The following is a 12479-nucleotide window of genomic DNA, read 5'->3' as shown; positions in this document are numbered from 1 at the left end:
ACTTCTATAAGATCATGTAATAATTTCAATGAGTATTAAATATTTTTTATATATACCTGTATTTAATAGATAGTGAGAACATAGAAATTAATATGATATTAGAATTCACTGTTGTTAATTAAGATAATATAAGAAATCACTTAAATTTTATAATGAATTTAATATTTTTAACTGTAGTTTTGAAAAATTCGTCACTTACGTTTAAAAAAAAATGTAACTTCTCTCACAACCAATCTTCAAATCACAATCTAATTATAACTATCTTTCTAAGGAGCAGAGCAAAAGAATTGAAATATCTTATGTGAATTAAATAAAATTCTTAACTTTAATGAGTAGGTTATCGGCGGGTCTTCCTTATAAAAGACACTAAAATAATATTAATAAAATTATAATATCTTTATATATTGATTTAAATAATAATAGAATGTATAATTAAAATAATTTCAATTTGAGATAAAGCGGAGAGAAGCAAATGAAGATATATAGAAGTGGGAGAGGGGGAAGTATGAGAAAACCCAACGCCAACGGTTTCGGAGCAGAGCGGCGCATTTTAGCGAGAATGGTGCACCCGGTGGCGGAGGCCAACGAGAAGAGCCCATTCGGCTCCCTCACTGCCGACGAGTTCTACGCTCGTCACTCGGTGAGTCACGGCTCCGAGTTCATCACTAACTCTCGAGCCCTCAAACTCTTCACTCAGTGGTGGACACCGCTCCCTCCCACCCCCGTCCTCGGAATCGTCGCCCTCGTCCACGGTTTCACCGGCGAATCCAGCTGGTTCGTCCAGCTTACCGCTGTTCACTTCACCAAGGCTGGATTCGCCACTTGTGCAATCGATCACCAAGGCCACGGCTTCTCCGACGGCCTCGTCGCTCACATCCCCGACATTAACCCAGTCGTTGACGACTGCATGTCTTTCTTCGACTCCTTTCGTTCCCGCTACGACTCTTCTCTCCCTTCCTTCCTGTACTCTGAGTCTCTCGGCGGCGCAATAGCACTCCTCATCACTCTCCGCCGTCCCGATTCGCCCGCCGGAGCGTCCAAGCCATGGGATGGGATCATCCTCAATGGCGCCATGTGCGGGATTAGTGCAAAGTTCAAGCCACCGTGGCCACTCGAGCACTTTCTTTCACTCGTGGCTGCAGTAGTTCCGACGTGGCAAGTGGTTCCCACTCGCGGCTCGATCCCGGAGGTGTCGTTCAAGGAGGAGTGGAAGAGGAAGCTGGCGATGGCGAGCCCGAATAGGAAGGTGACCAGGCCACGCGCGGCGACGGCGCTTGAGTTGCTGAGGATTTGCAGAGAGTTGCAGGGAAGGTACGAAGAGGTGGAGCTACCCTTCCTGATTGTGCACGGCGGGGATGACGTGGTATGCGATCCGGCTTGCGTGAAGGAGTTGTACGCACGTGCCGCCAGTAAGGATAAGACGTTGAAGATATACGAGGGGATGTGGCATCAGCTGATCGGCGAATCCAATGAAAACGTGGAATTGGTATTTGGGGATATGGTAGAGTGGCTGCGCAGCCGCGCATCCGGCGGGAAAGCTGAACAACGCGCCGCCGTTGAGGGGAGCGATTAACTTCGCGCGTGCTCAGGGATACAGTATAAGTAGCGTTCGGATTGGGAACTTGATAAAAAGAAGCAATAGCAAGGTGCCATGTAATCTGGAGACCATCCCAACCTAGGTACGTGTGTACTGACTATTAGGTAAAAATAGACGTACGAGCAGTGTCGGAGTAAAGTTAAAGAAATGCTCAGATATTTTCTCTTGGTTTCATACTATCCCTGTTCGTGGCGTGAGCAACCTGTGTAAAAAAATAGTTTAAAATTACTCAAAATAAGTTAATCTCTTACACAGTCGCTTGTCCCGTCTAGATTGACGTCTCTGGTACTCTGGGCTTAAATGATACTCCCTCCGTACTTATTTCCAGGTAGATTAAAAAGTAAGTTAAACATAATAAATAACTAAAAATTAAAGTTTTTTTTGTTGTTGTTAAAATACTTTTAATGTATGAGGAAGAGAGTATAAAAAAGACACTAAAAAAATTATTATAATAAAAAGTATCATGAGAGAGAGAATGTGAATGGAGAGAGATAAGAGTCTGATAAATAAGATAATAAATATATTAAATATTAAAATAAATAATTAATGAAATAAAATAGAAAATTTATTATAAAATCTATGGATTACATAATAACATGAAATCATTGTGGGATATAAAGATAACGAGAGATATTGAAAATAATAGAAAATATAAAAAATAATAAGAAATATATATATCTATAAAGATATTATCATATTCATAACAGTTTTTAGGTGAAGGGGTAGTTTTTGTTTTTTGGGTTTAAACGATACGAGTATATCTGGTTTTTTTAAAGCGTAAATTTTTTTTTATTAAAAGCAATTTTATCCACCACAGACGGGCACTTTTCCAGATGAATTCGAACATTGGTGCATTAAGGGGGTGTTTAGATGCCCTTAAAATTATTTTTCAGAAATACTTTTCCGCAAATCAAGGCAATCTCCTTCACATATTTGCTTCGTATATCGTAAAAGCACTTCTGAAACCATGGTTTTGATCTTATCCAAATACTCCCTTAGTTGCGGGGATTAGCTCTTTTCGTTGTGTACATCTGCTATTTGTTTATTGTATTAAAATCATTTTTTGACCTTCTGTACATGGCTAACAATTTTGATCTCTAGAGTCTGGTGATCCAAATAAGAAAATAAATTTTATTTATTTATTAAAGAGGACAAAATAAATTTGATGGGATGGAGCAATTTTTGTAATACCATTCATAAATGACAATTAAAGATAGTTTTGGTCTTTGATATTTGGCATAATTCCACCAATATTGCTCAATTTGAAGCTTCATGCAAGTTGAATTTTGCTTTTCGGGAATAAAAATGAGACATGCACTTACAGGAAGTGAAACAACTACCTACAGGAAATCCACGAGAATCTTTCAGTAGAACCAACAAACTAAACGAAATTTAATGGAGCCTTCAATTGGAATATGGCCCCAATGCATAAAGTGAAATTCCCCGAAGGGTTTCAATTTTCATTCAGGTCGTTCTTATAGGATTCTACACATATCTTCCTCTCTGTTTTCTTACATACTAATTTTCTGGGGCTTCAGCAATGACAGATATTTCGCCAGAAGACCACATTGGAAAAATACTCTTTATGGGTTGTCTGATCAAGGCGTGATGTTCTTCAGTTTAGCATAGAACCATATACAAAATATAATCTCACTTCCATTGAAGTTTGTTAGGAACTTAATGTCACAATGTTACATGTTGCATGAGACATGGACTTGGAGAAATTATCTACATGGAAAAATTAAGGTGAAGGAATTTACAACAGCAGTGCTTGGGTATCTTGCAAGATTTGATCCACCACAATGCCACAAGCAAATAAAGCAACCATAATAAGAGCTGGCCAAGCATCTGATAACGACTTTTCATCAGAACATTCATATTCTTTCTTCTGCATTGTCCATGCCATTGCCGGTGGAAGAACTCCATACAGCACTGTCAGGCAGTAACCCCCCTGGTTCACCATCAAGTATCAGTGACCAACAAGAAGAAGAAGGCTTGAAACTTTTTTACATGATACGTGACAAAATTTGATTACAATAGTATGCTTTCTATTTTCAAAGCTTAAAATATCCACACTTCAACAGAATGAATCATGTGCGTTCAAAGATTGGCAGATATAAGATTTACTTTTCAAATCAATAAGAACACTTTATATTTCATCATATGTTTATATTTTTGTCGCCTCTGCTTAATTTAGTGTACACGCATGATGCTTAGTTTCAGAGCAATCTCATTTCAAGCAAATTTTGATGATTATTCCCAAAGGAATACCATCTTCCCCAACTTACAGCAATATCAGTCGCGGCGGAGAATGCATCTGGAAAAGTTGTTGAGACAAACAGAGAAGGAGCAACTACAATTGTCATAGCCATGATGTTCATTTTATTCCTTCCCCACCAACCACCCTGTCCAAACGGCCTTAATCATTTAGTAGACACATGAGATTATCTAATCAAGTTACTAAAGGCATGAAATTTACATTTAATTCCTGGGTTGGAGGAGAATTCCAGGTTAGATTCTTAAGCTGCTCCTTGAAGAACTCTGAAAAACTGAGGAGGGTACCAATAAGTGAAGTCCCAACTGTTAGAAGTGAGAAGGCCCCGACCAAAAGTGGAACACCACTCCATTCCACCCTAAATCATTCACACTTACCAGTTTTAATTTTATATTTTTCATTTCAATAAATAACAAGAGAACAAAAGCCATACAAACTTTTTAAAATGATACGTGGGATTAGTTTTTGAGGACCAACGTGTGGTTTTATACTACCTTCGGTCTTTAATATAAGACTTCGTTTGACTTTTATTTTGTTCCTAAATATAAGACCCCAATCCACTTTATCTCTAATGTTTATGTATTTTTTTTCAAAATAGTCATTCTAACAATGGTAGTTCTAGCCAATACATTTGATTAGCAAGGATATTTTAAGAAAGACAATACCTATTTATGATGAATAACTAACTTAACTTCTTTCCTTAATCTCCTCAAATTAGTCAATTAGCTCTTATAATTAGGACCAGAGGTAGTATCAGTCACTGAGGTCTTCCATGATGATTCTGCAAGCGATGAAATACCTGAATAACAGCTCCACAGGATCAACTATTTGTTCTGCTTCTGCTGCCAAACCAAGGGCAATTGCATCCCAAACAAGCAATGCCGTTAGTGGCACAAGGCTACCCCAAAATATTGAAGCTCTTGTACGATCCAAATCACCTTCCAGATACGCACAAAGAACTGCAGGGATATACAAGTATGGATTTCAAGCCATGAAACAGGGATACTTTGTAAACAAACTCAAATTGTTTTTGAAATTCATATTAGACACAACATGAGACTTCAAACTGCACTTGAACACTGTATTTTGTCATGTGACTATGTCCATGTTCGATTTCAAACAATAAGTTTTCATCTTTACCAGGTGCTAAATCATGATACGCAAGGGAAAAGATAATGATGGGCATCGTTGCGGGCACTTTTGACCAGTCACTGCCTCCTCCTATTCCAGACAATCCCCCAAACGTAACTGCTAGCACTTCGATAGCCAATAAGAGACCTGTTTACAAGACTCATTCTACACATAGTTAAACATTCCAAATGTTACTCACAACGACATTTTACCTGCTACTCTCAATGATAAATGAAGTAATCAAACTAATCATTGGGCATTCTGATGTATGGGCATGTAGGTCGCAGTGCAGGAGTTCAGCAAAATTAGAATCGCCAAATAACTAAAAGTGCTAGATACCCAAGTAATCACAACATTAACATGTTAATTTAACATTTAGAAAAGGTGCTGCTGTGAAAATTTTTTGGTAAAAAATGGGGCCAGAGCCCAAGCTCTTTATTAAATCAATGAAGAACGTGGGATTGAAACACCCACAGTGACCCTATACAAATGTCCTTCGAAAGCCTGAGGGGGATCCCTAAACCTGATTACTCCAAAATCCTTTGCAAGATTATGACTGGGAAGGCAATCTGCATAGATATTATGAACTGGCACTTCACAGTCAAAACAAAACTCTTTCTGAGTTAATCTCAACGATTCCTAGCTTTACCCGCACCCAAATTTTCCTTCAACATGCTTACAAAGCTATTCCTAGATGTCGCGTTTTTTAACCATGAATTTTCACTTTTTTCTCGAGATGCGTTACTTTATCTGGCAAATGAATATCAGCAAACGAAAATGACAAAAATGATAATCTAAGGGCGGGGAAATATTACTATATAACTTCTCATATTACATAAAGAGTTCTATTATGAATTTACCAATCATGGAAGCTGTAAGCCATTGGTTAACTAGATCAGTAGCTCGGGTTCCCCCAATGGAGATAAGCACTGTGAAGAAAGCAGTGAATAGACAGCCTGATACTGGTGCCGGGAGATTGATCCATTGAAAAAGAAGATCTCCAGATTTGGAACAGTAAGCAGCCATGCAACTATATCCCAATAAGACATAAGTGAGAGTGGCCAGAGTACCACCCCATTCCCCAAGTGTTTCTTGGGCCATTGTTGTAATAGAAATGACCTCCAAGTCACCATCGCTTTTCCTCTTCCTCTTCCTCAGAAGAGCCACATTGATTTCAACAAGTAAAAGTGCTTCAATGAGGAGAAAAGCCCAACATACTATTATTGATACTGAACTTGGAACAAATCCCTGCTTTATTTATACAGTAAACACCCCAACATTCGATAACTGATATCAGAGGGGCAAAAAGAAAATCTTCAGCAGACATAGTCTAGCAAAATAAAAAGGTGAAATTAATAATAAAAGTAGATTTTACGAAAAAGAAGTGCCTATAGTTGATTTGGCGCGCGCGCGGGGTTGTTTTTTGAATCTGACTAACAGAGCATGTCTAAGAGTCTTAAAAGGTTTTGGCACAAATAATTGTTATTTTGCGGCTCAAGTGTAGCAGGGAGAACAAAGAAGTTTGTACCGCTGGGGAAGCTTTCTGGGGAAGTGCGAGAATTCCAGAGCCGACACTGGTCCCGATAACAAGAGCAATTGCTCCAGCAAGGCTACCCTTCTTCTTTTTGTCACTTGCTTCACTTGGATTTTTAACCAATTGATGATGGCCCCAGTTCTTCTTCGTTTTCCCACCAAAAGGCTCCTTCCTGAACAATGAATTTGGCTTCTTCTGGCGGTGATAGCATATACAAGTGAAGTAGCTACTGGCAGGAGGAGGAATTGTAGGAACCCATCAAATTAAAATGAAACAGGTAAAGGAAAAAATTAACCCAGAGAAGAGGTTTGGACTTAGGAAGTGGACATACTTGCTTATTCTGAAGCCAGTTGGTGTGATTCTCGGCAGGTTTAGCAGTGCCGGTGGTGAATTTGCCTTTGGATGTGCATGGATTTTCGGATGCGCAGAGCAAGACGAAGATGACATGCAATAATGTGAATCCATGGGGAATCAGGAGAGGGAGGAAGGGGATCTAAGAGTTTTATCATAATAAATAGAATATAATAGGACCCCAAATATTTTGGAAATGGTCCCTACCTTACGTTACTTTGTCCACAGTCATGTCAACGGAGAAAATGGTCCCAATAATATACGAAGGACTTCACAACCGGGCCATGCCACATTTTAAAAAAAAAAAAAACTTTCTATTTTATGTTATTTTTGCTGAATTTGATGCCACATATTTTTTTAATGAATATAGAAAAAAGCATGTCACTTTTTTGTATGATATATGGCCAAAAAAAAATTGTATGATGCAAATATGAGTTTTCTTGCTTTAATTCTTCTTTTTTTTTTTAAATTATAAAGACATATATTTTTTAATTATTATTAATTAGTATCTGACGTCTTTTCTGAATTTTATTACCAAGTATTTGAGCAAATTGCTAGTCTAGTTTGGGGGAATGATGACCCACTATAGGAGCACCTTGCTACCTGTAAGTAATTATTGCGGCTGCATCCCAAGAGCTTGAACATGGGATTACTAATTAAGTTGGAATAACTGCTTGCGACTTGCGAGTCAATCCAATTTGCTTGATGATTATAAAGACATATATTAACAATGTAAGATTATAAGTGATATCAAATCCATGTACTCCTATTTATTAATGAACTCTCACGCCATTATCCTATTTATGACATAATTGACTTACTTCCTCTAATCTTTTCATATGTTAGAGCCTAAAGTAAAATGAAATTCTACAAGCTTCTCTTGTCCACAAAAAAAAAAAATCTTTTCATTTGCTCTTACATCTATGTGTACCATTCGTTGGACTGTCTAAGGATGAAGAGATATTTGAAAATTAAATCATTAATCCTAACTTTTAGTACGAAAAATAAATAAATAACAATGATTTTAAATAAAAAGTATAATCTGCAGGGGGGAAAACGATATTCATGTACCTTTTTCTTTTTAGAGCAAATGTTAATATTCTGTAAATGCAAATAATAATAATAAGGAGGAGGAGGAATAACCCCCTCACTGTACATCTTTTTTTTATAACATATTTCTATTTTAATGAAAATAATTAACTGTAGTGAAAAGGATTTGCAAATGCGAAATGGATCCTAAAAGAGTCGAATGGATTTGGGCAAAGAGGCCATTTTAAATTGGGTCCAACACTCCCAACTGAATTTTTGGGCTACACAAACATTGGGCTTTTCATCATTAAGATGTATCGACAGTCATGGATTTTGGGCCTCATCGTCACCAGGATCAAACTTTTTCGGGCTCAGCCCAATTAATAAACGACAACAACAGTGGGATGTAATCTCCATAAAGATCTCCAGTAACGAGGTCACCAATAAAAACGACATGCTTCAACTTCAAGTCATCTTTAGCCCATCTGTTGTGGTCCACTGGTCCAAGCTCCTCTTTGCATTTGCTTTTGATTTGGACCGCCACATCTTCATTATAATTTTAAATTAAATCCTAATTACAATACCTTACAATACACGCCTCTATTTTTTGAGCCTGAAGGCATATCTTAATTCTGATGAGCTCTCGAGATCCAACTCATCAGAAATTTCCAAAACCACAAAAAAAAAATCATATATGTTTTTGCTTACCAGTGAATACTGAATATCCCAATCCCCTTGTCACTATTGGTATTGTTACTTCCTCCCTTCCTTATATTACAAAGTGCCTTAATACCTTCAACCACCATTCCTCTATCAATCGTTACGTGCTTTTAATGTCTCTCCACGTCTCTTTTTTTTTATTTCCTTAAGAAAATTATTTATATTATTCTTCATTCAAACTTGCTTAAGTGATTTAATAAAGAAAAAGACATCGTGCTCATCACTAAAGATTATAAATAATATAGCATGACTTCTCCATCTTGACACTTGATCCATATTGCTACCTTCGTCCTCCGGTCCTTAGTATAAAAGCTAGTTGACTAATTTGACTAGACGAAGAAAAGTAGCTAAGTTAGTTATTTGTAATGTATATGTGTTATTTTTTTTAAAAAATATCGTTACTAATCAAGTTTATTGGTTAAAACTATTATTATTACAAGGACTGTCGTAAAAAAAATGAGAGAGAAAATGAATTGGAGTCTTATATTTAAAACTAAAATAAAAGTTAAACAAAATCTTATATTAAAGACTAGAGATAATATCTAATTCTCTCAGATTAGATTTGAATCGTAAGAGTCAATTCACATCTTGCGTCCCAAACATTACTTAAAAAATAAAAACTCCCTTCAATCTTGTTATAAGCACCAAACAATGACTTATGTAAATTAATGAAATTAGTTAAAATTACTTATTTTTTAGTAATATATCAAAATTACTTTCAATAAAATTTATTAAGCACAGGACTTTGATTAAGTAGTTAAAAAATTGTATAGTTAGTTAGGGATATTAGATGGAAGAAAATTAATATTTTAAACAAAACATGTCATATTATGAAACACGCTAGAAGTTCTTGTAATGATAAATCAGAGAGAATAGATGTTAATTATATCATGATGTAAGAAAAAAAATCAAAGAAATATTGATAACTTGTTGCTTTTGGAGGAACGCATGGATGAAAAGAAATGCAAGATGACAAGAAGAATCACACAATTAAGATCCAAATGAAAAGTACTTAATCGCTCCATCTGGATAATCATGGGCATCTTGATTTTAATAAAACTCACAAAATATTCTCTGTGTATCTTGATGGCCTTGTTAATCCATAAGCTCATAAAAGCACAAAACCAAAATTCCAAATCCACTGGTCATTCATCCGTCCTTCAATCTATCTGTTCATCAATCTCATTCTCAACTTGCCTCTTCATTTTTTCCTGCGTTATCACTTTGACTACTTCCACTAACCACTTCAACACGCCTTCTTAATCACATAATTAATCCAAGTAATTATCTCCACTAATCCATTATTTCTCTCTCTCCCCCCCTCTTTTCCCAACACTAGTTGTGCTGTGGGCGATGATTAAGGCAGCCATTTGTTTAGTGGAATTGGTTTGCCACTACTGACTTGTGTGGGAAGTTGATTTGAGTGTGTTCCCATGATTATTCCTAAGTCAAAAGTTTGAGGCAATTAATCACCATAAACATTATGTATACTATGAAGTCATCATACTTCTGGATGTTGTGCATTCTCATCTCTAGGACAATAATAAAAACTTCTGGTTCAAGTTTGGTTTCTCTTGGTCATTCTATGTCAAATTTTTCATTAATCTCTTTTGTCATTTAATGATAGTCATAATTAAAAAAAAATAGTACTTTAGGAAAATCAACTTACTGATATTTGTTACAAATAACTAACAAACTAATTTTCTTAAAAATTAGTTAAGTAGCTTTTATTTTAAGGACATGAGGCAGTAGTTTATTTTAATTCTAAATATAAGATTTTTTGTTAATTTATAGTGTGTTCTCAAAATTATCCTTATTTATTATATTCATTAAGGGATTTTCATCAAGAGTAATTCTACCGTAAACAATTAAAAAGGTATTTTAAAAAATCAATACATATTTTTTTCAACTAATTAACTAATTTAAATAATTTTATCTTTATAAATTAGTTAATTTGCTCCTCTATAAACGGCCAAAAAAATATAGGATCTTATTTATTTATAAAAGGAATGGAGAGGATGTAATTAGAAAGAGAGTCATATAAAAGAATATAACTGTTACGTCCGGTTCTAAATATAAGATTGATTTATAATTTAATTTATATTATAAACTAGATATTATATTTAGAAGCGAAGGTAATGCTACATGTGAAACTCACATTTCATAATTAGATATGGAATTCACTAAAATTTCCCCCCTCTTTTCTCTATCAACATGCTCTATTTACTATTAAATGCACACCAACTAATTGAAATTTTCTCTCGTTTTATACATTCTAGAATTCTATAATATGTGTCCGCGAAAAATGTTTTTGTTTTCTGCAATCACACATTGTGGAATAGAAAGCCAATTTATTTTACCTTGTCATTGGTTGATAAGTAGACTTTCTAACTTTTGATTTGAATAATATCTTAAAAAAATATGTTCAATATTCTCAACCAACATAATTCTCCTAGAATGACAAGTACAAAAGTATAATAGGCCATAGGTAAAAATTAGTCAAATTTAATTTATTATTTGAGTCAAAACGATGACCAGATAATTAAATCTTGAATTACTAAATCAATAAACTTGATTTATATATATAGGATCTTATTTATTTATAAAAGGAATGTAGAGGATGTCATTAGAAAGAGAGTCATATAAGAGAATATAATTATCACCTCCGATTCTAAATATAAGATTAATTTTGTAACATAATTTTTATTATAAACTAGATTTTATATTTAAGAGCAGAGTTATTATTCTATATGAAACTCACATTTCATAATTAGATATGAAATTCACCAAAATTTCCCTCTTATCTCTATCAACATGCCCTATTTGCTATTAAATGCATACCACCTAATTCAAATCTTCTCTCCTTTTTCACATTACAAAAGTTTATAATATGTGTCCGCGAAAAATGTTTTTTTTTTTTCAATCACATTGTGGAATAGAAAGTCAACTTATTTTGCCTTGTCATTGGTTGGTAAGCAGACTTTCTAACTTTTGATTTGAATAATATCTTAAAAAAAATATGTTCAATATTCTCAACCAACATAATTCTCCTAGAATGACAAGTACAAAAGTATAATAGGCCATAGGTAAAAATTAGTCAAATTTAATTTATTATTTGAGTCAAAACGATGACCAGATAATTAAATCTTGAATTACTAAATCAATAAACTTGATTTATATATATAGGATCTTATTTATTTATAAAAGGAATTTAGAGGAGGTCATTAGAAAGAGAGTCATATAATTAGAAAGAGAGTCATATAAGAGAATATAATTATCACCTCCAGTTCTAAATATAAAATTAATTTATAGTGTAATTTGTATTATAAACTAGATTTTATATTTAAGAACAGTGGTATTATTATATATGAAACTCACATATCTAAATTCACCAAAAACTTTCCCCTCTTATCTCTATCAACATGCCCTATTTACTATTAAATGCATGCCACCTAATAGAAATCTTCTCTCGTTTTTCGCATCACAAAAGTTTATAATATGTGTCCGCGAAAAATGTTTTTTTTTTTTGTGGAATAGAAAGTCAACTTATTTTGCCTTGTCATTGGTTGGTAAGTAGACTTTCTTACTTTTGATTTGAATAATATCTTAAAAAAATATGTTCAATATTCTCAACGAACAAAATTCTTATAGAATGACAAGTACAAAAGTATAATAGGCCATAGGTAAAAATTAGTCAAATTTAATTTATTATCTGAGTCAAAACGATGACCAGATAATTAAATCTTGAATTACTAAATCAATAAACTTGATTTATATATATATAAAAGGACAAAATATAAATATGGAAATTTTGGGAAGACAAAATATTATCGGCTGGGAAA

At 34.5% G+C, this 12479-nt stretch overlaps 2 protein-coding genes across 2 annotated transcripts; one reads left to right on the top strand and one right to left on the bottom strand.

Moving 5' to 3' along the window:
• The first annotated feature begins 527 nt into the window (after positions 1–527).
• LOC114738264 (caffeoylshikimate esterase-like) lies at positions 528–1843 on the top strand. Its single transcript, XM_028926306.1, has one exon. The coding sequence runs from the start codon at positions 560–562 to the stop codon at positions 1571–1573; it is 1014 nt and encodes a 337-aa protein (XP_028782139.1). The 5' UTR covers positions 528–559; the 3' UTR covers positions 1574–1843.
• Positions 1844–3233: 1390 nt separating this feature from the next.
• On the bottom strand, positions 3234–7002 carry LOC114738252 (tyrosine-specific transport protein-like). Its single transcript, XM_028926288.1, has 8 exons — positions 6869–7002; positions 6532–6766; positions 5864–6251; positions 5013–5150; positions 4672–4831; positions 4077–4230; positions 3886–4002; positions 3234–3529 (listed from the first exon to the last, which is right to left on the bottom strand). The coding sequence occupies exons 1-8, from the start codon at positions 7000–7002 to the stop codon at positions 3326–3328; spliced, it is 1530 nt and encodes a 509-aa protein (XP_028782121.1). The 3' UTR covers positions 3234–3325.
• Between the last annotated feature and the right edge of the window lie 5477 nt (positions 7003–12479).

Source organism: Neltuma alba, unplaced genomic scaffold (assembly GCF_004799145.2).
Source record: "Neltuma alba isolate B1F8T4 unplaced genomic scaffold, ASM479914v2 tig00013565_pilon, whole genome shotgun sequence".
Classification (NCBI taxonomy): Eukaryota; Viridiplantae; Streptophyta; class Magnoliopsida; order Fabales; family Fabaceae; genus Neltuma; species Neltuma alba.
Note: the sequence above shows the minus strand (reverse complement) of the source record. Positions and strands in the feature narration are given on the sequence as shown.

Bases quoted from the DNA above. Each gene is read 5' to 3' on its own strand.
- LOC114738264 (XM_028926306.1), top strand. From the start codon at position 560: ATGGTGCACCCGGTGGCGGAGGCCAACGAGAAGAGCCCATTCGGCTCC.
- LOC114738252 (XM_028926288.1), bottom strand. From the start codon at position 7,002: ATGGATTCACATTATTGCATGTCATCTTCGTCTTGCTCTGCGCATCCG. The intron at 6,252-6,531 runs GTACAAACTTCT...TAAATAAAGCAG, and splicing joins CCCAGAAAGCTTCCCCAGCG to GGATTTGTTCCAAGTTCAGT. The intron at 3,530-3,885 runs GTAAGTTGGGGA...ACTGCCTGACAG, and splicing joins CCGCCGCGACTGATATTGCT to TGCTGTATGGAGTTCTTCCA.